General features: G+C 45.3%; 1 protein-coding gene across 1 annotated transcript in view; it reads right to left on the reverse strand.

Annotated features, from left to right (window-relative positions):
• RAD54L (RAD54 like) overlaps positions 1–23,991 on the reverse strand; it is a 159,766-nt gene that overhangs the window by 128,366 nt on the left and 7,409 nt on the right. The window contains exon 2 of the mRNA XM_078671697.1: positions 6,533–6,613. Coding sequence (XP_078527823.1) covers positions 6,533–6,613 — 81 coding nt within the window. The remainder of the gene's footprint in view (positions 1–6,532; positions 6,614–23,991) is intronic.

The following is a 23,991-nucleotide window of genomic DNA, read 5'->3' on the forward strand; positions in this document are numbered from 1 at the left end:
CCTGAGGGCGACTGGTCTAACAGAGGGGTCAATGTGGAGTTTGAATTTATTGTCCTTGAGTTTCCCTAGTCCTTTGAACAGAGCCGAAACCTCCTTCAAGATAGCTTCGGCATGTGAGTCATGGATTTGGTTGGCAAAGAAGATGAGTCACAGGTCCTCAGCTGTGTGGCAACTGAGCAGTGTCCCTTTTCTTTCCTCGGTGACGTAGAACATGGTGTCCGTGGTGTAGCTTCCGCTGATGACTTTGGCCTGGATGACTCCTCGAAGAGGAAGTGGATCGGTCCTTCCGTAGGTGTAAATCCGTGCCCTAAATGGTGTAAGCGGGGCGGTCATGGTGACAGGCGGTCGTACTGTTCTGAATCCATCACGTTAACAGATGCCCTGGTGTCAATGAGGGCCTGAACCGTCGTGCCTTCCACTGAGACGGAGCACATTGGAGCGGGTCTTCAGCGACGGTCAGTCCTGCTGACGTATGACACTACAAACACCTCATCGTCATTGGCTTAAAACACAGGACTTTGTTCCGGCTGCTGAGCCTCCGTTGCCAACGGCGAATCTTCGAGAGAGAGCTGGCGAACATGTTGTGACATGCCCCTTGGCTTCAACGGAGTCTGTCGAAAAGGTCCGCCCCGGCACACTTTGGTGTAGGGATTGAGCCTGCCACAGCGGGAGCATGTCTTTCCCTTTGCCCCCACAGATAGCGGTTGCGGAGTGGTCTTCTCCACAGCAACCACACTGTCCTCCTGGTGGTGGTCTAGGAGCTGGACGAGCTGTGTTGAGGCGTCTTTGGATTGCCTCGACCCTCTCCACTTTGATCGGCGGCTGTCTGGTTGCATGTGAGGCGGCCACTGGCGTGTGTAAGGCAGCCTCCATTTCCTTAGCTCGGATGTCCGACAGCTCGTGGGAGAAGGCCAGGACTAGGATCTCATCCAGCGAAATCCCCGGTTGACGAAATATCAGTTTCCGCAGGAGTTTGGAGCGGCATCCTAAGATGATCTGGTCCCGTATTTCCTCCCGGTGATCCGTGAAGGTGCACGTGCTGGCCAGCCGGCGCAGCCATGAGTAGAACATATTGATGGACTCCGAGTCCATTTGCGACGCCCTACGGAACTTGAACTTCTCAAAGTCGGGGCTCAGTTGGGGGGTCAAAGTGCCTGTTGAGCCCGGCGACCGCTGCCTCGTAGTCGTTGTTGCCTGCGTTGGGGAGCGTTTGGAAGAGGTCAGCTTTCCAAACCTCCGTAGATGAGAAGCGACCGTTTCACGGTGCCATCCATTTCTCTGGTCCCTTTGAAGTAGTGATTGAGCCGACCAACCCAAGCTTTCCATCTCGGTGCCGCTGTGGCAGGGTCTGAGGCTTTACTGAAGGGAAGTAGAGGAGCAACTTCCGTGTGGTTTTGCCCTGGGGGCGGTGCATTGGCACCCTCATCTGGATGGCTTCCTCCGGCGTGCGGGCTGGCCGCGCCAACTGTCGGTGGATTACTCATCATGGCCATGCGTCTGCGCAAGGGTGTGGCTTGGGTGGGCGTGTCAACACGTGGCCATGTGCCCCGGACTATCCTGTGGCAGTGATGGCGTGCTACAAATGCTGTTTGACTGATTGAGCATGAACTCTTTTGCCCAAGAGCCTGACAGATTGGCCTGTGGGTTACCAAACATGGCAGTTTCGTGTAACAGCATATTACTGTATGTTGCATTTCGTTTTTCTGCGATTTTAAATTACTTCTCTTTTTACTAAGAGAGCACGGGGCTGGGCTGAGTGTTGCTTTGACTGTTTAAGTCTCTACCCTTATCATTGTACCCCCGAAAAGCCTTTGGCTGCTTGTCTTTGTACCGAGTCTCAAGAGCAGAAAGGGTGTACATGGCCCCGTTTGCACAGCTATAGCAGAACTGACGTCAGAATAGCAAAGGCAAATAGACCCCAACCACCAATTTCAGCCCAGTAGCCCCAGCCTAATCTGATGCCCCTGAAAAGGTCTGACACACCTTTTATATGAAACTATCCTGCTACAAGAAAAGTTATCTGTAAAGTGCTCAGCTGGCCTTGGGAACCATGGCCATCTTCTATCAAATACCTAATAATCAAAACATGGATTTTGGACTCCCATTTTCAGAGTTTATGTTGGTGAGGCCTGGTTTAAACAAAAACTCATATGTTAAACAGGTTTACTTTTTGTTAGGCATGGGTAGATTAAGTGATTTGCCCAGAATCTCAGGACGTTGCGCATCCTTGCTGAGACTCGAACCCGGTTTCCCAGATTTTAGGCCGACTGCCCTAGCAGTTAGGCCAACTCCTCTCCCCAGCACAATTCTTTCTTCATTTCAATGAACCAACTATGTTAGAAATGCATGCTTTCTTGGTGGAGTTCAGAGATTAGGATGCAAACTACAGGGCACCTACACTTTACATGTGCCCTGTGGGATGTGATTGAGCCCCATGTACGTGGCAGAGGCAGCACTAATATAAACATCTGATCTGCAAAAAAGCAGGTGGGATCATTAGGGGCAGCTAAGATACTTTAATGTGAGGGAAAGGGAGAAACTATTGTAGGGGAGGAGAATCCAATGACGAGAACTGGGGGACAAATCGAAGAATGGCGCATTGGCCGTGGGTAAAAGTGGGGATGTGTGATATATCAACAGAAAAGTTTAAAGAGGGTTACCGCAGAAAATATGAACTTTGCGTAAAGAGCAGAATGTCATTGAAGTAAAGACTAGGAAAATAATGGAACTGTGAAAGATCAGACTTTGCAAATAGAGTAGGCCTTTCTTGCCAAAACGACATGTGATGGTCTTGTGTGTTTATTTATGTTCAAGAATATTCTATCTACCAAACTCTGGATTCTTTGTCTTTTCTGTGATTTTGGTAGGCTATCAGACATTATTGCGATAGGGGGAGGAACCCTTACCAGTTTTCATGAGATGGTTGGCCTATCGAAAAAGAAAACTTTTTAATCAACATGGACAGTTGGCATTTTGTTCTTTTTTTATTAGAAGTTTTTATTGTTTTGTCAGCAAATCAAAACATACAGCACAAGCAGTGAATTTACCATTAAAAGCTTCACCTAAGTCAATGTAGTACTCTCAAAGTAACCACAGGCAGTTTTATAAGAGCTTCTAGTGGGAAAACTGCTGGTTACTAAACCAAGTATGATCAAAATATTGGGCAAAGAACATTTCCCTCCGACTACTAAAACGTGGTCAAACAATGTACATGTTAAAACCACAAACATTCAGACATAACCATTAATGATTTCAAGTTATTGTTTAACATTCTCATTAAATCTCAGAAAATATAGTTGTTCCCCTCATAAGTTTAAACGGGTCTGGAAGAGGGCCCGCTTGCATGCCCAAATCTATTAACATATTTTCAGTGTATTTAGAGTCCTAATTCTATTTGCATCCTCTAGACTAGAGGGTCAGAACTAGGAGAAGCAGGATTCTGAGACCTTGCTATTTTAGAGCTCACTTGGCTTTTGCATCCGTCAAGATGTTCTCTGGGTGGGTCTCTCAAGACAGAGAACCTAAAGATAATTGTGGTATCACTACTGTTCTGCTGTAGGATGGAGTCCTAGTTTGATTTTATTGTATTTATGGCTATGGCATTTGTCCACATATTGGGGATTATGCTAGTCAATGAGTTCTAAGTTCCTTATTAATCAGGGTGTTTGTGGTTTCGACCCTCAGTACCAATTAGCAACCTCAAAACTATGATTTGTTTTCATCTTACCTCGGTTTCCAGAATCATCCTGTTGCGCAGGGATCTCTTCTTCATCAACACCATTGTGTTTTTGACCAGATTTAAGACTTGCAGATTATTGCATGACCATGGACTCATAACCTTCTCCCCTCAATGTCTAGTCTATTCTTCCTGTGTGGTTACCCTCTCATTTACTTTACTGAATCTCCAATTCAGCCCAGTTAGTGTGCGCTGTTCTCCCTAGGGCTGCGAGTATTTGGTCTTTATCTAGCAGAATGGCACCATGACATCAGTCTTTCCCCCTTTTGTTTGCTCTTGGCTACATTAGGATTAAAGAAATTAATGTCAATCCCCCTTTCTTTACCCTTCCACTTAAATGCCATCTAAAAGATACTTTGCTCTAATGAGGTCTCTAGGTCTAGCTATCACATGATGGATTGGGATTGCAACTTTCAGCACATTCTGTTTGGATTGCCATTTGTCAAACCTGACATCTAGGGCCCTTCTGACATCACAGAGCTTGCGTACCTCCCCGCATGTGTCCCAACTGTCAAAGCACCATTTTACGTAATTTGGTCTTCAGCTGTGACTCACAGACATGGGCACTCATTTAAACTCTGGATCTTTACTTACCGATGTGGTGAGCTGCTTCCAGGATAAAACAAAAACCTCCTCTCCTACTGCTCTGCTAGAAGCATGAAATATCTCCCTCTACTCAGCTGGTCTTAGCCCCTCATTTGTCACCGCCCCCGCCCCCAACAAGAGTTAGTGGGAAGTTCAAGGACTCTGGCAAGAATGAGCAGGTAAAGATCCTGGTTCATGCAAACACCATATGGAGCTGAAATGAAAGCAGCCTTCCTGCTGGACAGCTTGACAAGTCCTACCCTCCCCAAGTGTGTAATTTAAACTGCAGAATTTATGTGGGGAACAAAAGACACCTTACTATAAAAAGGACTTGTAAGATTTTTTCTTCTGGAGTAAAATTGGGACTTGTTCCTGGACGGAAGGCCATTTGCAAACACAAGTAGCTATTTTGATGCTAGATGCATCAAGTATAGAGACCATTCTTGGGTACACTACAGGTTTTGAAAAGTGTTCTACTGCAGGCGGACTGGGAATTGAAGCAGAACAAACTTCAACAGGCATGCAGAAGTGTGGGCTCACAAAGAGTTAGACTCATCGGCTGAGTAAACTGATAAGTCTCAGTCACCTACAACTAAAAGCAAAAGCCCCAGGTGCCTTTGGGAGGGGTCAAAAGGTATGGCACACATAGAATATCTTAACCAGACTCGCAAAGAGCACAAGCATCACATCCTTCTGTGTTCATGATGGACCTATGGACATTTTTTAGTGATTCTTGCACACTCGGCTAGGCCATAAGCCCACGTAAAAAAAAAGAGAAGGGTTAGGGTAAATAGACCCGACAAAAACAAAAAAATCAAGTGCCATAAATAACAGCAGACAACAAAAAACAGTCAGGCGTAGCTGTTAGCATCTGCTCCTATATATTCCCCTCAGTAACACCTGAACACCCTAGTGACTAAATATAGGAAGTAACGCATTTAATTTAAATAAGCAAAAATGACAATCAGGGTTTTAGATATTAAAAAAGATTTTATAAAGTTATTAATTCCTGGCTTTCCTCCTACATCCTTCTCCTAAAAGCAACCCGGCTGATCAGACTCAAGTGTAACCCTTTAATGTAGGTCTTCAGACTCATCATGATATAAATCTCAAGAGGAATTTCTGGGTTTTACCATTTTAGGTTAGTCTACAAAGCAACCCAAATCACACTGGGAATCACAGGCTACTTATGAGACGCGCAAGGAAGCCCAAAGCAGATCAGGTACAGCAGTTACATTTGCCCTTAAAGAATGATGGCAGAGTGAGACAATTCTAAGTATGTGAGGAACTTTCTCCGTATCTAGCACATCCTTGATGAATGAGATTCTAGGAAGACCAGGAGGCAAGCAGAGCTTTAAGGAACGGTTTGTACCACCCAACCTCAAGAATATAATTTGCTAAAATAGGGAAAGAAAACATCCATGTACTGTAATAAGCAAAGGGGAGTTAATTAAATGCTCAACCTGATAGGAGCATAAAAAACATAAGTTTGTACACGAGTTTCCACGCGCAGTAAATAATGAGTTTGTAGATACGTGGGAGAATGAAAAGGCTGGGTAAGCTTTGTGAGCAGTAACATCTTTAGTGTCCTAAACAAATGTAATAGTACAAATTACAAATACTTTTTAAGTGGGTGTTATTAGTGTCTTGGTGCTACATACAAGCAACTACCTTACCAAGAAATGTACGCCAAAGCCAGCTACACTGGAAAAAGCCATCATGTTAAAGTGACTCCCTACAGAATTGAGGGTATACTAACTCAGGATATTCCAGAACAACTCTAAAAGACCCGGCTACCTGTCCTTAGTTAGTTGGTCTGTGCTACAACCAAATAGTTCGTTTCAGGTAAATATTGGTTGATTTTAGCAAACACATTTTTTCCACGTGGAACTTTTTTTTGCAAACTCATGCAAGTGCATGGTAAAACGTCTTTAAATGTATTACAATCATAGGAGTCTATTGAGGCTCCTAAAAGATTATTCTTTTTTTGCGGGATGATATAAAGAACTACATGACAACAGTGCCACATAATAATGCTACTACACGTGACCAAACGTGGTTCTGCATTCTGCACACACAATGGCTATTTAAGCAGCTCAGCAAAGAGGTATGTATAGAACCAATAGGCTCTAACCAACACTTGCTCACAGACATGGTATTTAAAAACTACAGTAAAAGAAAATGTTAGAAAGATATTAAATTAAAACTCACATCATCAGGGTGCCAATCTTCATCATCGGAGGAACTTCCCTGCTTCCTCTTTGCCAGCTGGCTTGGTGCCAGACTCCTTCTCTGAATCAAAAGAAAGTCATCACAATTTAATTTGTCAAGTGCCTAATGAAATTAGGCTGAGCCTGTAACGAGCGAAAGTCAGCTAGCCCTGTGTTTAACCGCATGCGCGCTAGCGAAATTCCGCTCCTGTGCTGAGATTTTCAAAACCGCATGTTTCATGACGAGCTGGGCTCGTCATGAGCGTGCGAGGAGGCTACCTCATGACGAGCCCAGCTCGTCATGAGCGTCGAAGGGGTGAAGACAGAAATTGTGCAAGTTGTTAATGGGGTTTGAAATGGAAATTGATCATAAAGCACTTAGACAACAGGCCACCACTCTTTTTAGTAGAAACCTATGGACGATGTTACTTACTTTCTTGATAGAAATGTTTTCCACATGGACAGTCAGTGTTGTTTTACGGCAATATATCAAGGTATTATGTTTTGGGTTAATTCTTAAAGTACATGAAAGTAAAATGGTGTCCACTGTGGTAAAACGTTGTAGGAAGGAAACAGAATTAAATGCTTAATTTTTTTTCTCTTTACACCCTGCTGCGCTGCAAGACAGAAAGAAACACCAAAAAGGGCTGTTCAACACAGCCGTTATTAAAACTAAAGCTAGCTTTTCAATAAATGTTTTTCATTACAGCAGGGGGTGATCGCTTCTGCTGATGGATTGTATTTTTAATGAATTAATTAGAAAGTGATATTGTAATAATTATGATGAACCACCCGAAAGGTCAACCACCGAACAACTTGCCTCTCACTACAACACTAAAATGACAACTTCAAAAAAATCGGGGAAGTTCCCCCTCCAGATCACAGTTCAACACAGACCTTAACAATGAGAGGCGACAACTCAGAATGACTGACAGAAAATGGAGCCACCAACGCTCTTCTAGCTCATCTATTACTTCTCTACACAACGCCTAAAGTATAAAAGACATCTACAGAGAAAAATATGCCTTCTTCAGAGCCCAATTAGACCACTCCAGAAATCATCCCAAAGACTTTTTCAAGATCATCAAAAACCAAACCATTCGCAACATCCTACAGATGCCTCCACCAAACGATGTGAAGAGTTTGCTAAATTCTTTTCAGACAAGATAACATGCACTGGACCTCCCCCTTCTCCGGCCAACAAAGACCATGCCTCCATCATTGGCCGCCACATACCTCCTCACCAAATGATGTCTATCTCTACAATGCCAACACCTCAGAATACCAGAGCCACAGCGCTGAGCACCTCCATCCATAAAAGGAATGCAAACTGGTCCAAATTTGAAATCTTACCTGAAAAGGAAATCAAGGAAATACTATCATCCATAAAGTCGACCTCACACCTCTCTGCCCCTCTCCCCTTGTCAAAAAACTCGGAACCTGATTACGAGTTTGGCAGTGTGGCAGCGGGCTGCCATGCCAGCGCTCCACTGCCACACTGTCAAACCTGTACTGATACCGCAGCCAAATCTGACTGGAATCCAGGTCAGGTGGTCCCAATTTGGCGGTGCCTTGCTATGGCTTATATGTGAGACTTAGGAAGGCATCGCCTTGTGACCGCCAAAGAGCGTTCCTACATGCCATGGTCTGTAAAGTCCATGCCGTGGAGGAACTGAGGTTTCATTCAGACAGGGGGGCCCTGCATGCATCCCCTGGCCCTGGGGCAACAGGGGGCCCAGTAGGGTCCCCTTAGTTTCCTCAAAGCCACACTTTCATGGCGGGCTTCCTGCCATGAAAACTGTGGTGGTGAGGAAACTCGTAACATGCTTGGCGGTGCTGCAGCAGCACCGCCAGCATATTGTGGGTCTCAAACTGTTGCAAGACTGCCAGCTATAGCAGATCCCTGGTGGTAGCAGCAGACCCATGACGGTCTGTCTGTCTAACTTGGAATAAGAGTATGCTACCACCATGGGTTTGGCAGTCCATCGGAATGCCAAACTCATAACTAGGCACTCAGTCACATCATTGCGTCAACCTGGACGAATATCATCAACTCCTTATACAAAGGCTCCTGCCAGCATCCCTCAAACTTGGCCAAATTACCTCCATTTCCAAGAAACCTGACGCCGATCCAAACTACCTCAATAACTACAGACCCATCACCAACCTCCTTCTACTTGGTAAAACCATTGAAAAATGTGTCCTCTCTCCATTAAACAATTCCATTGAGAAATTCAACTTACACAACACATTCCAATCTGGATTTAGGAAAGGCTGCAGTACAGAGACTGCAATCATGAACATCACTGATGGACTACACAGCTCCCTTTGACGAGGGGGATGCCTTTCTCATCATCCTCCGGGACATCTCAGTAGCCTTTGACACTGTCAACCACAACACTCTTCTCAACACCCTGGCACAAGGGGGAAGGCAACAGCGGCACCATCCCACAATGGTTCTCAACATACCTGAATGAATGATCTAACGTAATCAAGATAAAACAAGTCTACAGCAACAGTAACATCTGTTAACCAATGGGTCACTCCAGGATCAACCCTATCCCCTACACTCCAACCTTAACATGGACCTCTTGCACTCATCCCGAAACAAGCCAGAATTGCTTCCCACCCAAATCTATTTCAAAATCACCTCACTCACAGCCCTCCAACATCTCTACAACACTCTCTCCCTGATACACACATGGCTTCTCAAAAAAAACTAAAATTAAACCCCAACAAACCCAAACTCCTCTTCAACCCTAAAAGCAATCCCTAACCCATCCACCATTGGCTCGACAATCTAACTGAACTAAACTGTAAACTATCTACAGCTATCTCTGTCAAATCCCTTGGGATTACTCTCGACAAAAGCCGGAATATGAAAGAACATATCAATGCTTCTGTAAAGAGTGCCTTCTACACTTTCAAACATAAAAAAAAAAAATCAAAGCCATTTATCCCCTCTGAAGACCTGAGGGCCGCAATCCAAAACCTCATCCTATCCAAGCTGGACTACAGCAACACAACAATTACTGGAACTCCAATAACCCATCTTCTGCCAATGAAGTCAACATTCAACGCAGTGGCTAGACTGTTCTCTGGAGAGAGGCGATTCAATCACATCACTGCCACTCTCCTGAAACTTAACAGGTTACCTAATGAAGCGAGGAGTTTATTCAAAATAGCCTGCATAATACACAAGCTCTCTACTCTGGAAATCCTAAGTAACCTCGCTAACAAACTCACAAAGCAGGCCAAAAAATAGACCCGAACTAAGCTCCAACAACCTTCTCCTCATCCCTCCCAAATTCGAGAAAACCTATGTAACCAGCCACTCCTCAAAGGTTGGCCTGTACACTCACCCCACACCCATTCATCACAGGTGTCACCAGTCAGGTGATCTTGCTAATAAAAGGGGTCAGGAGCACATTCCTTGGGCCAGTTCTAGTTACCCCGACTATGTGTCTGTGTGGTCATGTCCATGGCAGCAAGAGGGCAATGGACCTACACTTTACAATGGCAACAAGCGGGTCTGACCCTCGTGTAGGCTGGCTGTGACTCTGAAGTTCTGAGTGGGGCGGGATAGTATGGCCCATGCTTTAGGCACCACATGCGCCTGCTGCCAGCAACAGGGAGCAGTGGCGGGACAAGACGTCTCCGCAAGAACTGGGATCAAGATGCCTGCAGGCTGTCTACCTGCACCACAAGAGGCGGTCCCTGCATCTGCAATGCCTTTGAGGGGCTAGAGGACGACACCCAAGAGCAAACAAGGAGAGGGCAGGGCCGACGTTGGGTGTCCCCGGCCAATCGAGGCGCCCACACATGCTCCCTATGTGATGCAGCACAAGTGAGCTGATCCAGGGCTAAGGGAAGGGAGAAGAGCCCTCCCACTGTAAAGGACTGTTATCGATGTTCTGCAGTGGCCCTTACCGGTAGGAGTGCCCGAGAAGGGATGCTGGTACCTGCGGCAGCAGCCTCAGACTGCCCCAGCCTGTCATACGTGTCCCAGTGGGGAGGTGCGGTGTGCCACGGCGCCCGAAAGCAGAGGGACCTGCCTAACGTGTTGGGGAGCGGGCAGAGTTGTCGAGACTGACTTTTCCCCAGGTGGTGTACACAGGCACCCCAGCAGCACCTGAAAGGCGGCCATAGCCTGTGGCTGCACAACCCTATGAAGAACTTGGGTGCGGCGGCCCAAACTGGCTGTAAGTCCACAAGTTTCAAAACCCCGCATTTGCATGAACAGTAGAAAGCGCTGCACCAGCATTGCATGCCCCCCTCAGTTACCTCCTCTGAATGCACGCAGCAGAGAGGGTAGCCTCCCCTATAAGCAAAGAAAGCACAGTCAGAGAGAGAGGGGGAGACGAGGCTTGCAGGGTCAGAATGCTTCTGGGGCCCAGGAATAATGCTGCAGTACCACCTGCTGGCCATGGGTGGTTACTGCACAAGTTTCAAGTAAACATTGTCCAGATAAATGACCAACAGCACTGACCCGTGACGGCATAGCCTCGAGGCGCAAGCTGTGTGTCCTCAAGTGAAAAAGAGGCGAAGGAAGAAGGGTGAGTTTCCACTCATGAAGCTGAGCACCAAGAAGATCCTAAAGGATGGGACCTGTGAGAGGTCCACAGGGAGAAAGAGGACCCATGAGAGATTCTCGAGAAGAGTCATGGGCAACCAACAAGACAAGAGCCAGGTGCTACAGATACAACAGGACTGCGACCAGGGAGGTCACTGTGAAGAGAAAGTCAAATTGAGAGGTCTTGTCAGGAGACAGAGAAGAAGAGAATCAGTCCTAGAACAGGACATGACCAGGGAGGTCCATGTGAAGTGCATGTCACATCAAGAGGCCTGGTCAAAAGGGAGAAGAGTGTGGCACGATGCCAGGTCATGAAGAATAAGAGGAAAGAGGAGAAAAGTGACACGATGCCACGTCACAAGGAATAGCGATGAGCACAAGATGGTGGCACAAGGCCACTGAACTACATCGCAAAGAAGATTATGAGCGAAAAGAGTGTGATAGACCCATCAAATGGAAGATCACGGACGGTCATCAGTAATTGTCAAGTGAATCACTAGAACCACTTAAGGAGCACCGCACATCCAGCATTGAGCAATATGTCTGAGAAATACCTGGAGGGTAACAAGGCGTCCCTGGCGTTGTGAGACTGGTCACCCAGAAACCATCTGTTATACCCAGTGAACCTGAAGCCTGCTGAAGAGAGCATACTCGACCATTTGTATCATCCGCCCTTGGGGTTTCACAAGAGATTTGGACGTGGTCTTGTTCGGACTTCCTCAATGACCCCAGTCATGGGTCCTATATGAGGATCCGATCAATCAACACAGGCCTGTGGTAATCCAGGGGCAAGAGCCTTAAGATAACTCTGGTGAGAGGGGAATCCCATCAAGAGAGATGCGTTTGCAGCCGGTCCATGACAGGCACCGGGAAAGCATTGAGGTCACCGAGGGAGACTGATTATGTAAAGACTATCTAGCAGATGACTGTGCACCGGAGTCCTGATGGCAAGAACACAGACGCGGAGACACCCACAGTGGCGGCTGGTGAAAGTTGAGAGTGGTGTGGCTGAACGGTGCACGGGGGAAGGAGGGTAAAGCATCGGGGTTCACTAACAGGACACAGCATTTTTGGGAGGCCTTTCACCATTTCCCATGCAAATCTTTCGCAAACAATGGGATAAAATGATGGATTTTGTAGCAAACTTTGAGATAAAAGGAACAAAAAGAAATAGCTTTCATAGGCTTTTATACAAGAACTTTTAAAGTACCTTGGAAATTTCCTACTTTTGTAGGTAAGCCAGACTTTATTTTCTCTTTTATCAGTGAGAGAGACAACGAACTTGGATGCCAGTTACCACACCTATTTCAAGGATAAGACTGACCAATGGCAAGGAGACAATGATTCATGGTGAGATGTGAACATATTATTGGACTAAACAGAAAAATGTGGTCCTGGAGTTACCCCCTACAGAGTAATTGCCCTATTGTGTTGATGCTGCATACAATTCCAGCATCCCTAGTTGCCCCTCTTCCGGATCCAGCCGTACCCCCACAGAGCTGAAAAGAAATACTTTGTGCAGCAAACCAAGTAACTCGCTGCTGAGGCAGAGTCTGGGCTGTGATTTACGTGCATAGCAACATGCTGTAAGTGACACCAAAACCCTCCATACAAAGGCCACACTGCACAGGTTGTGCACTTTTGTCTTTTAATACACTAACCTGATTAGTAGTGTTCAAATTTAAATACCCAAAAATCGAAGTTGGCAAGATTATATGAATACTACACACTCCTCGCAGTCATTCACAGGATTGGATGATTTTCACCAAAAACGCTGCTGTTTAGCAAGTTTAAAAAAAAAAAACCAACAAAGACTTCAATTTTCAATGACAATACAGAATATGGTCTTAAGGCCTGTCGAATCATACAAATTGAAAACATCTCTCAAAGGTGTTTAATCCATTGATGGACAAAGATTTTAAAACAAACAAGAAGTCTTCAGTGCATGGTTTAGAGATCTTTTTAAAACATTATGCAGGCCAGAACTTAACTTGAAGAAGTTGTGGAAAAGTAAATTTTGCCATGTTCTGTGTCCCTACGTGTCCTCCATCTTATGTTATGTGTGCATGATTAATATGCATATGTATTCCCCATGTTCGATTAAAGACGCAATTACAGTTGTGTCCATCTCTAGTATGCCAGTTTCCAGTTCTCGTGAAAGCTACGAATATCAGGCCTATGTAAAGTTACGTTGCCACGTTTCTCAGTATGCACGTTATTTCATTGTAAAGTCCCCGTTTCTAGGCCTCAAATGGGCCCGGACACCAGATTCAGCTCCTGTCTCCTGAACCCTCGCTGAGGAGCGATACAGCCCCCACCTGTATCCTCGACCCTTCACTTACTTCCTGCCTCACAGTGCCCGGCTCGGCCTGGCTCTGCCTACGAGTCTGCCAAGAGTATGTTATGATTCTAGTTATCAGTCCAGCCCTCCTTCTCTGCATTCCTAAGCTACTGAATCGCATCAATAGTTTCCGTCATTGTCTAGCCTTTACGTCTCCATGTAAGAGAAATACTGTATTAATGGTCATTTAATATTCTTCATCACGCACTACATGTAGAATAATGCATGCTCCAGTCTTAGAGTCTGTTAGCCTCTCCCCTCCTGACTCTTAGTTTATATCAACATGTCCTCTAAACATTAGATACTAGATAGGGTTTAGGTACATGTCGCCCTGACTCTCCAGACTTCAGTCTCTACTCCTAGCGCAGAGTTCATAGCCCCCAGCTTCTCCTAGTAACACGTCATTGTCAGTTTGCGCGCACCATTAGGTTAGAGGTCCCGGCTCCTCAGGTAGCCCCCTCCATGTTTCCGCCCCATTTATGACATATTCTGTTACGTTTACATCACATGTCTATGTATACGCCTCCTGTTACACCTACTTTCACCCTTATCTTTCGCGACTGCTATTGACCACACCCACTGCTCCGCCTATCATATGTATTGCAATGCAACTGTTTTAGTATATATGCTTGTGTATTGTTATTAAAGTCAGCGCGCTCATTCCCTGTCCCCCCTGCAGGGCCCTGTCATCCTATTCCTGTGCAGGTTGTCCTGTTCCTGTCCTTTATGCTGTATTAAACCTGCAAACTCCTACTACCTCGAATCTTGACTCTTATTTATTGAGCTATCTGTTATTACTATGTCCAGTAAAACCTAGATCCGGTATTAATTATTTATATACCACATAATGGCGCCCGAATAGGGACTTGCCCTTTCCCCACGCGCCGGCGAAGCCACGCCGGCCCCCTGACCCTCTGCAGCCGTGACGGAACTCTTCTGCGCACCGGCAGATATTTCTGCTTCAAGTATCCCTCAGGCCCACGGAGGAGACGGAGGTGGCGGTCCAGCATCCAGACGAGGCGGTGGAGGAACGCGGCGAGTCCCGACCAGAGCCCAAGCCGAGAGTCCAAGGTCCGAGGTATCCGGAGGCCCACCCGTAACTGAAGTCCGAAGTTCGTCCGTCCGGCGTCGAAGCAGTCCAGTCCAGTCCGAGGCCTTCCGTTCTTGCTGCCCGGTGAGTACCATTGCTGGGGTAGTATCTAGACAGGGTCAATCTAATTGACTCTGGTCCGTGGGTTGGTGGTACACAGACCCAAAACGAAGTGTCCACTTTGGTGGATGCGGGTCCTAACGTGTCTCTTTATGAGACCGGTGAGTTTCGTACTGTTTTAGCAGTACATCTAGTTTCTGTTCTAGTCAGTTCTGTTTCTCGAGAAAATTCATGTATTCTGTTTCCAGTATTCCAGGTAGTATTCTGTTCGAACTGTTATTTTAAATGTTTTTCATGTATTGTAATGTCGTGGTATGAATGTGGAGTATTTATCGTGTTCATTGTGTATTGTAATTGCGTATTGTGTCTAGGTTACAGTTCAGTCATGCCCTTATTTTCTAAACTACGTCAGCTAAAAACCAGAAAAGGTCTGCTAGAAGCAGCAGTTCCTGTCCCGCCTAGGGACAGTCCAGGTCATTTTATGTATCAAAAGCATGGCATAAGTGCCATATTATATCTAGATTTATGGGTAGAGTATACCAAACAGTTAGAGGAAAAGTATAGATGGCCTGTATCAGGCACATGGGATGCCGAGTGCATCATGCGAGTAGAAGAAGCATTATGGAAAAAGAAAGCCAGACAGTCACAGAAAGATGCCATCGAGTTATGGCGCAAAGAATCTCATAAGAGAACCGAAAAAGAAATCAGAAAGTCAGAATTAAGTAGAGAATCTTTAGAACGAGCCCAAGAAAGGGAATTAATCGAGATAGGTGAACGAGTCAAAACCGAACAGTCCGACAGACAGAGGCATGCCCTCATTAAGGGTATGTATCCTCTTCTTGCCGAGGGCTTGCCAAAAGCGACCCCGGAGGCATCCAGTAATTTTCCGCCACCATTAGTTCCGACCAAGCTACGTCACAAACCGACCGCAGCTGATATTTTCATCTCGTCCTATTTGGACGACACAGTCCCGGAATATGCAAATCCTGCTCCGCCAGTCCCTGTAAATCAGGCAATTCCTGCTCCCCCAGACACCGGGGCACCCTTTGCAGTACCCGCTACGGTACCCCCGGTCCAGCCTACATTACAATTTCCCACTCTGCCAGCACGAAGAGTGTCAGTCGACGATTCCAGTATAGGGGCCGCAGGAGGAGGTCCTCCTGGTACCCCGCCACCACACCAACGTTTAACATTAGTCGAGTTACATGAATGTGCGTTACAGCGTACGCCCAAATTTAAGTCCGTTGCAGATATCCGACGAGCTCTCACTGAATGCCGCTATGATCCAGTCGCAGGTGATGATAGTACAGTAATATATTCCATCCGTGTAAGACGGGTGACCGGGTATTTAGACACCCTACCAGATATGAAAGGAGATCTAGACAGAATATATCGTTTCATCCGTACAGGGGATGATCCAGAAAGTATTGGCGAAGCCATGTCTCAAAGGAAAGCTGAGATCCAGCTCATGCTATTAAAGTTTCTGATTAATTGTTTAATAAGAGAACAAGATTATCCGACCAAAGATCCAGCCGAAATGAAAATCCTGACAAGGTGGAGTGATAATATAGCCGAGGGTAAACACAGAACTATCAGTAGTATAGAGAGTATGTACAAGAGAATTCGTAAAGAAATAATAAAGTTACATGAACAACGTAAAGCAGCACAAGTAAGCGAGAAAGAGAATGACTCTTCTACTGAAGAGGTAGACGACGAGAATCCCACTAGAATAGCGTATGTAGGAAAATCTAGATTTCCAGATCGCCATTTATGCCTAGAACACAAGACAGTTTTTCATCATCCGGCACCAGAACAAGGCTCTCTAGAACAAGTATTTCAAGCTACCGATCACATTCTGAAATCACGAATCGGTTACAGTGAATTAAGTACTATGCATGAACAAGAACTAGCCCGATCAGCAGTCCGATGGATTACTGATTCTACCACTTTTCCAGATGAAATAGTGGCACAAATGTTTCTGAAATTGCCCCCAGCCGAGCAACGACTGGTGGGTATGTATATGATCCAGCACCTCATTACTCTGTATGAGGGTCAACATTCTGATCCAGGTCCGTTACACGATGTCCTGAACGAGTTACTCCAGTATAGATGGAAAGGTTTAGGTACCGATTTAATTAGTGTCATTCTAGAACAGCGTCACAAATATAGAACGTTTCTGAACCCGCATTTTGTTCATGTCTCACCCCCAGAAAGTAAACCCTTTTACATAGATAGACAGAATCCGTTACGAGAAGTACACCCAGTCAGGACAACAGATGGTGAAATGCAACGAGTGTTTGTTTACACCCCGATTACAAAGATGGAACTCTTAGAAATGAAGAAATTAGTTCCCTGTCATGACAAAGATCCAGCAGGGTTCCACCGAGAATTAAAAGACATGCTCCGTATGGGAGAATACACGTATCCAGATATTATTAAAATGCTAAAGGTCCTGTTGCCCGCAGGGGTATATGAAAAACTCAAGGAAAAAGAATGGGAGGTGGGAGAGAAAAAGATCGATTGGGCAGTTCTAGAAGCTGAAGATAAGATACGAGTACCAGGTACCGGTCTTGGAGAAAAATGTAAAGAATTACCAGAGCTGTTAATTCAAGTTTTGCCAAGATTATTAGCCACTAAAAAGGAAGACTGGGATGCAATCTCAGCCTGTAAACAGAAACAAGACGAAGACACTAGTGATTTTTATTCTAGATTTGAAAAATGTTTTATTATAAACAGTGGCCTCAAGACAAGTAGCGAGTCATACCCTCATCTTTTTGTTACTAAATTAGTCGAGAATTCAAGTCCACAAGTTAAGAATCGAGTTCTGAAAGTCGAAAGTACCTGGCAAGCTAATACCCCGTCCCAGATGTTACAGATGCTTCAGTACCACCAGAATAGAATCAGAGAAGAGCAAGATCACGAAAGAAAACGTATGAAAGACACGAAAATGAAAGTACTAGTTGCACAATCTGTTCCTCAAGACAGTCAGAAGAGGGGTCCGAATCAAGCAAGTCATCCTGCAGTTCCCGTTAAAGGGACATGCAATTATTGTAAACAGCCAGGTCATTATATAAACGAGTGTGCAGTTCTGAAACACAACATAGCTACCGGTAAGACTAAAGAAAGACCACGTCCGCCTAGACAAGAACAAGTTTCACAGACTTCTCAGCCACAGAATGCACAACAGACAGTTCCAGTACCGCAGCCTATTGCTGCAACACAGCATGTTACACAGCAGATGTATCAGTATGCACAGTCCGAGTATCCAGAGTATCAACCGTATTCATGAAACAGCCTAGAGAGGGAGGTAGGCTTGCCTCTCATCGAGATACCTGTAGATCAAGAGGGTCCCTATGTTCATAGTCAAGTACTAGGGAAAGACAGAAAGTTTCTGATTGATACAGGGGCAAGTAGGACCACCATTAGTCACGCCGAAGTTCCAGGGGCTTCGCTCTCAGCCTCTAGAAATGTTTCCCTTGGATTTTCAGGAAAGCCTATTGTAAACGAGATATCTAAGCCAGTTACTCTAGAAGTAGGTCCATTGTCCCGCACTACTGATCTGTTACTTACAAAGTCGTGTCCAGAAAATTTGTTAGGCATTAAGACACTGAAAGAATTAGGTGCAGTTATTTGCTGTTCCCCAGAGGGAATACGACTGTTCTTACGTGACTTCAAGGGTCACTATGTATTACGAGATTTTGATCCGAGATTGTCCAATGTTCCGCAGCATCTATGGGCGCAAGGTCCAACTGATGTAGGTTATATGCAAATCACACCCCATTGTGTGACTCTCAAGCCAGGTGTAGTGTTACCACGAATCAGACAGTACAGATTGCCACCTGAGGCTGTAGCAGCCTTATCCAAAATTATTGACGAGCTTATGGCTCAAGGAGTAGTTGTAGAAACTGACTCCAATGTATGTAATTCTCCGATCATTCCAGTCATGAAACGTACTGATCCAAATGCACCCCCAGTATATCGATTAGTGATTGACCTACGAGAACTTAATAAATGTATTATTCCCCAGTACCCAGTCGTCCCAGATATCTCTTCCCTATTGACAGCCATTGATTCCGAAGCGTCATTTTTTACAGTCATAGACCTCAAGAACGCGTTTTTCAGTGTCCCCATTCATCCAGACAGCCAGTTTCTTTTCGGATTTTGTTTAAATGGAAGGAGCTATATGTTCACACGAGCTCCTCAAGGTTTCACAGAAAGTCCTAGCATTTACAGTCAAGCACTTAAGAGACAACTAGACAACATTCACATGCCAACTGACACTGCCCTGCTCCAGTATGTCGATGATCTACTGATCACAGCCCGTTCTGAACGTGCTTGCGAGCGAGCATCACTTACAGTCTTGTATTTTCTCGCCGAGATGGGGCACAAGGTGTCCCCTTCGAAGCTTCAATTCTGTGTACAGCAAGTGATCTACCTAGGCCACTTACTGTCCAAGTGGGGTAGGCAGTTGACACCAGACCGTATCCAGTTAATAGCGAGTCTTCCTCAGCCCAAGACCCAGAAGGAGGTACGTGCTTTTATCGGCCTTACTTCTTACTGCAGACAATGGATTCCTCAGTATGCATTTCTAGCTAAGCCACTGATACAGTTAACGACACAGGAGGCAGCCGTATCGACTGTCCTCCCTTGGACATCTGAACATACACTTAGTTTCAATGAGTTAAAGAAAGCTTTATGCCAAGCTCCAGTTCTAGCTACACCGAACTACAGTAAGCCTTTTACACTTTTCGTCACTGAACGTGAAGGTACAGCATTATCTGTTCTCACACAAGATCAAGCAGGACAATACAAGCCCTGTGCTTATTTTTCGAGCACACTAGATCCTGTAGCCCAGGCTCTGCCTGCGTGCCTCAAGTCAGTTGCAGCCACAGCACTAGCTATCAGACAAAGTGATTCCATAGTATTAGGACATTCCTTGACAGTACAAGTTCCACACTCCGTGGAAGTTCTTTTAAACCGAACCCAGACTCAGCACTTGACAATTGCACGTTTAACAGGTTATGAATTGACACTGTTCCAGCCACACATAGAAATCAGACGCTGCAACGTTTTAAATCCTGCTACACTGTTACCATCAGTTAATTCAAATCCTGCCACACACGACTGTGTGGAAGTAGTTAACACTATGACAAAGCCAAGACAAGATCTGACAGATATTCCATTACCAGATCCCGACCTGACACTTTATGTGGATGGTTCATGTATGAGAACAAGTACAGGAGAACTAGTAGCCGCGTATGCAGTGACTACTGACACTGAAGTTATTGAAACACACCGTATTGACACCCTGTCTGCTCAAGCAGCAGAGCTAGTTGCTCTGACCCAAGCCTGCATATATGCTAAGAACTTGAAAGTTAATGTTTACACAGATTCACGCTACGCATTTGGAGTCGTACACGACTTTGGAGTGCTCTGGCAGGAGAGAGGTTTCATGACTTCTCATGGAACCAAGATTCAGCATGGTCTCTTATTCAAGCTCTGTTAGATGCCATACACTTACCGACATCTATTGCTATCATGAAGTGCAAAGCACATACGAAAATTACAGACATTATTTCTCAAGGTAATGATCTAGCAGATCGCACAGCCAAGCTTACAGCACAGACTCCAGACATTTCAGTTAACCCGACACAGACACATACTCCAGATCAGACTGCATGTATGACAGTTAAGGACCCTACTCAAGATGTCATAGATATCCAGTTACATGCTACTCCCGATGAAATCAAGAAATGGTCCGAACAAGGAGGGGTCCAGACAGATCAGGGATGGGTAACGAAGGGTAAAGCCACATGGTTTCTCCCCGACTCCATGGTTCAAGTCATTATCAATACCGCACATAGTCCAGCACATTTAGGAGAAAAAGCTATGTTAGACAGTATCCAGAACATTTGGTTCAACAAGCATTTACGAGCTGCAGCCAAGCAGAAAGTCCGTACCTGTATGATATGTTGCCAGTTTAATCCAGGTAAAAGTGTCCCGGTGGAACAAGGTGGTTTCCAGCCCCCTGACCACCCTTTTGAAGTCCTCCAAATGGATTATATTCAGATGGAGCGATGTCGAGGTTTCAAGTATGTCCTTGTAGTTGTATGCGCTTTGTCCAGGTGGACAGAAGCATATCCAGTCCCAGATTACACAGCCGCGACCACTGCCAAGCAGTTGGTTCGTGAGTTCTTCCCCCGTTATGGACTCCCTAGAGTCGTATATTCTGATAACGGCCAGCCATTCTCATCCGAGCTTATGAAACACATTTCCCTGTTGTTAGGGTACCAGTGGAAGTTCCATTGTGTACGCCATCCTGAAGCAGCTGTTCTAGTAGAGAGACATAATCAGACCCTGAAAATCCGTATTGCCAAGATTTGTAAAGAGAAAGGTGTAGACTGGCTAGTAGCTCTGCCAGTCGCTTTGTTTTATATGCGCATGGTCGCACATTCCAGATCAGGTCTGTCCCCGTATGAGGTCGTATTCGGCCGCCCCCCTAATATGTGGGGTACACCTAGACCTCGAAGTATTACCGATGTTTCAAGTAATATGCTGACAGATTACCTAGCTTCCTTGATGTCTGCCCTCAACTCTTGTCGTTCACAGGTTGCTGCCGCATTTCCAGACAATACCGAGGTGGCACCGCATGACATCGTTCCCGGATGCATGGTTCTTGTCCGGAATTTTGATCGTTCAAGTCCGCTGGAGCCTCGCTGGAAGGAACCCCGACAGGTCCTCCTGGCCACCCGTACTGCCGTCAAGCTGGAAGGCAGGAAGGGCTGGGTCCACCTGTCACATGTGAAAAGATTTTTTGGACTAAAGCCTGTTTCTAAGAACATTACCGAGGATTTGAAAGACTGCCAAAGTACTATTCTTAAGGACTGTCCCGCAAAAGACAATGATATTGAACCCTCCCAGTTAGAGAAAACTCCGCAACAGGAGTATAAGCTCAAATTAAGGTCTAGTAAAATAAGTCAGCCAGTTTGATTGTCTAAGTCCTCCCCTAGGTGAAACGGTTAGACCGGTTTCTGACATGTATAAAATAGACCCCCATAGTGAGAGAGTTAGTCAAAACTCAATCCGATGTATCGTTTTTCTAAGTTTCATATTGTTTTTCAGCCTTATGACTACCTGCACCAGTTATGCTTTTTATTTGTATTTTCCAGTTTCTCATGTAAATAAGTCTGCTAATGCTACAGTAGAACACACGTTTAGTGATCTGCCTCCTCATGAACTCTCATATCGTCTAGCTATGCGAAATAATTCTTTTATCCGCATGTTACATTATTCACACCAGACCAGCAATGCCACTAATTGTTGGGTGTGTGGTCGACTCCCCCCTTTCCAGACACCGAAGGGAGTTCTGCCACTCTTTCCTTATCCATTTTCACATAATGGTTCGTGTGGAGCATGGTCCACGTTAACGTCATCCTCAACAGATATGTCTTTTCTTAACAGTACATGTTTTCCAGACAAACAAGGTCTTCCCCACAGAACAGGGTTAGATCTAGAAAATGAAGTTTATAACTTAGGTAATTATTCTTCGAATTTCATGGTCCTGAATGTTCAGTCTGATACTACTCCAGACTTACCTGCTATATCAGTATTACCAGTTAAAGGCGAATTATGTGTCCGACATAAAGGTTCCATACATGTAGGCCATAGTGATTGTACTACTATTGTCAAGTATAGTGACAGTAGGAAATCTACTTTCAAAGCTTCACGTCATTCTTATTTTGTTTGTGGTCAGACCGCATATGTCCGTCTGCCCCTCGATTGGGAGGGAACCTGTTACATTGCCTTCCTACTGCCACCAGTTTTTCTAGCCCCACCTGACTATCATAGGAATTCCCACCTAGTACATACGAGACACAAGAGAGACCTCCCGATTGTCGATTATACTGAAACTGCTCTAGAACAATATATAGATATCAATAAAGGTGTCTTCCCTTATTTAGGTACTGTCGTGAATAGTAAACTGATACGTAGATTAACGAGAACCCTTGAAGCAGTAGTGATTGAGACTACTTCTGCTCTAAGTAACTTAACCGAAGAGCAATCCTCTATGAGAATTGTCGTGCTCCAGAATCGTCTCGTCCTTGACGTCATACTGGCCGATAGGGGCGGGGCCTGTAGAGTCATCGGATCTAGTTGCTGCATTTTCATTCCAAATAACGCGCCGTCTGTTTATTCAGCTATTACCAGACTCCATAATATTGCCCATATGTTACACCAAGATCCAGGCACCTGGACATGGTCCGGTTGATTTCTGGAATATAATTTCCGCTTGGGGATGGAAAGTATTGTCATTTCTGGGTATTGCAGTAGCGATCATATTCAGTTGCTGCCTCTGTATACAATGTGGCCCTGCGATTTGTGGCATTTGTGCTACCTCTTGTATTCCTAGTCCTAAGTCCCGTTCTAAATCCCGTTCCAAGAAAATTCGAGACGAGCAAATGATACTGTATGAAATGATAGATGGTATCATGAATATTGATGTTTCCTGATGGAAACGTAGTGACAAGGAGGGAATGTGGAAAAGTAAATTTTGCCATGTTCTGTGTCCCTACGTGTCCTCCATCTTATGTTATGTGTGCATGATTAATATGCATATGTATTCCCCATGTTCGATTAAAGACGCAATTACAGTTGTGTCCATCTCTAGTATGCCAGTTTCCAGTTCTCGTGAAAGCTACGAATATCAGGCCTATGTAAAGTTACGTTGCCACGTTTCTCAGTATGCACGTTATTTCATTGTAAAGTCCCCGTTTCTAGGCCTCAAATGGGCCCGGACACCAGATTCAGCTCCTGTCTCCTGAACCCTCGCTGAGGAGCGATACAGCCCCCACCTGTATCCTCGACCCTTCACTTACTTCCTGCCTCACAGTGCCCGGCTCGGCCTGGCTCTGCCTACGAGTCTGCCAAGAGTATGTTATGATTCTAGTTATCAGTCCAGCCCTCCTTCTCTGCATTCCTAAGCTACTGAATCGCATCAATAGTTTCCGTCATTGTCTAGCCTTTACGTCTCCATGTAAGAGAAATACTGTATTAATGGTCATTTAATATTCTTCATCACGCACTACATGTAGAATAATGCATGCTCCAGTCTTAGAGTCTGTTAGCCTCTCCCCTCCTGACTCTTAGTTTATATCAACATGTCCTCTAAACATTAGATACTAGATAGGGTTTAGGTACATGTCGCCCTGACTCTCCAGACTTCAGTCTCTACTCCTAGCGCAGAGTTCATAGCCCCCAGCTTCTCCTAGTAACACGTCATTGTCAGTTTGCGCGCACCATTAGGTTAGAGGTCCCGGCTCCTCAGGTAGCCCCCTCCATGTTTCCGCCCCATTTATGACATATTCTGTTACGTTTACATCACATGTCTATGTATAC

Source organism: Lissotriton helveticus, chromosome 1_2, assembly GCF_964261635.1.
Source record: "Lissotriton helveticus chromosome 1_2, aLisHel1.1, whole genome shotgun sequence".
NCBI lineage: Eukaryota > Metazoa > Chordata > Amphibia > Caudata > Salamandridae > Lissotriton > Lissotriton helveticus.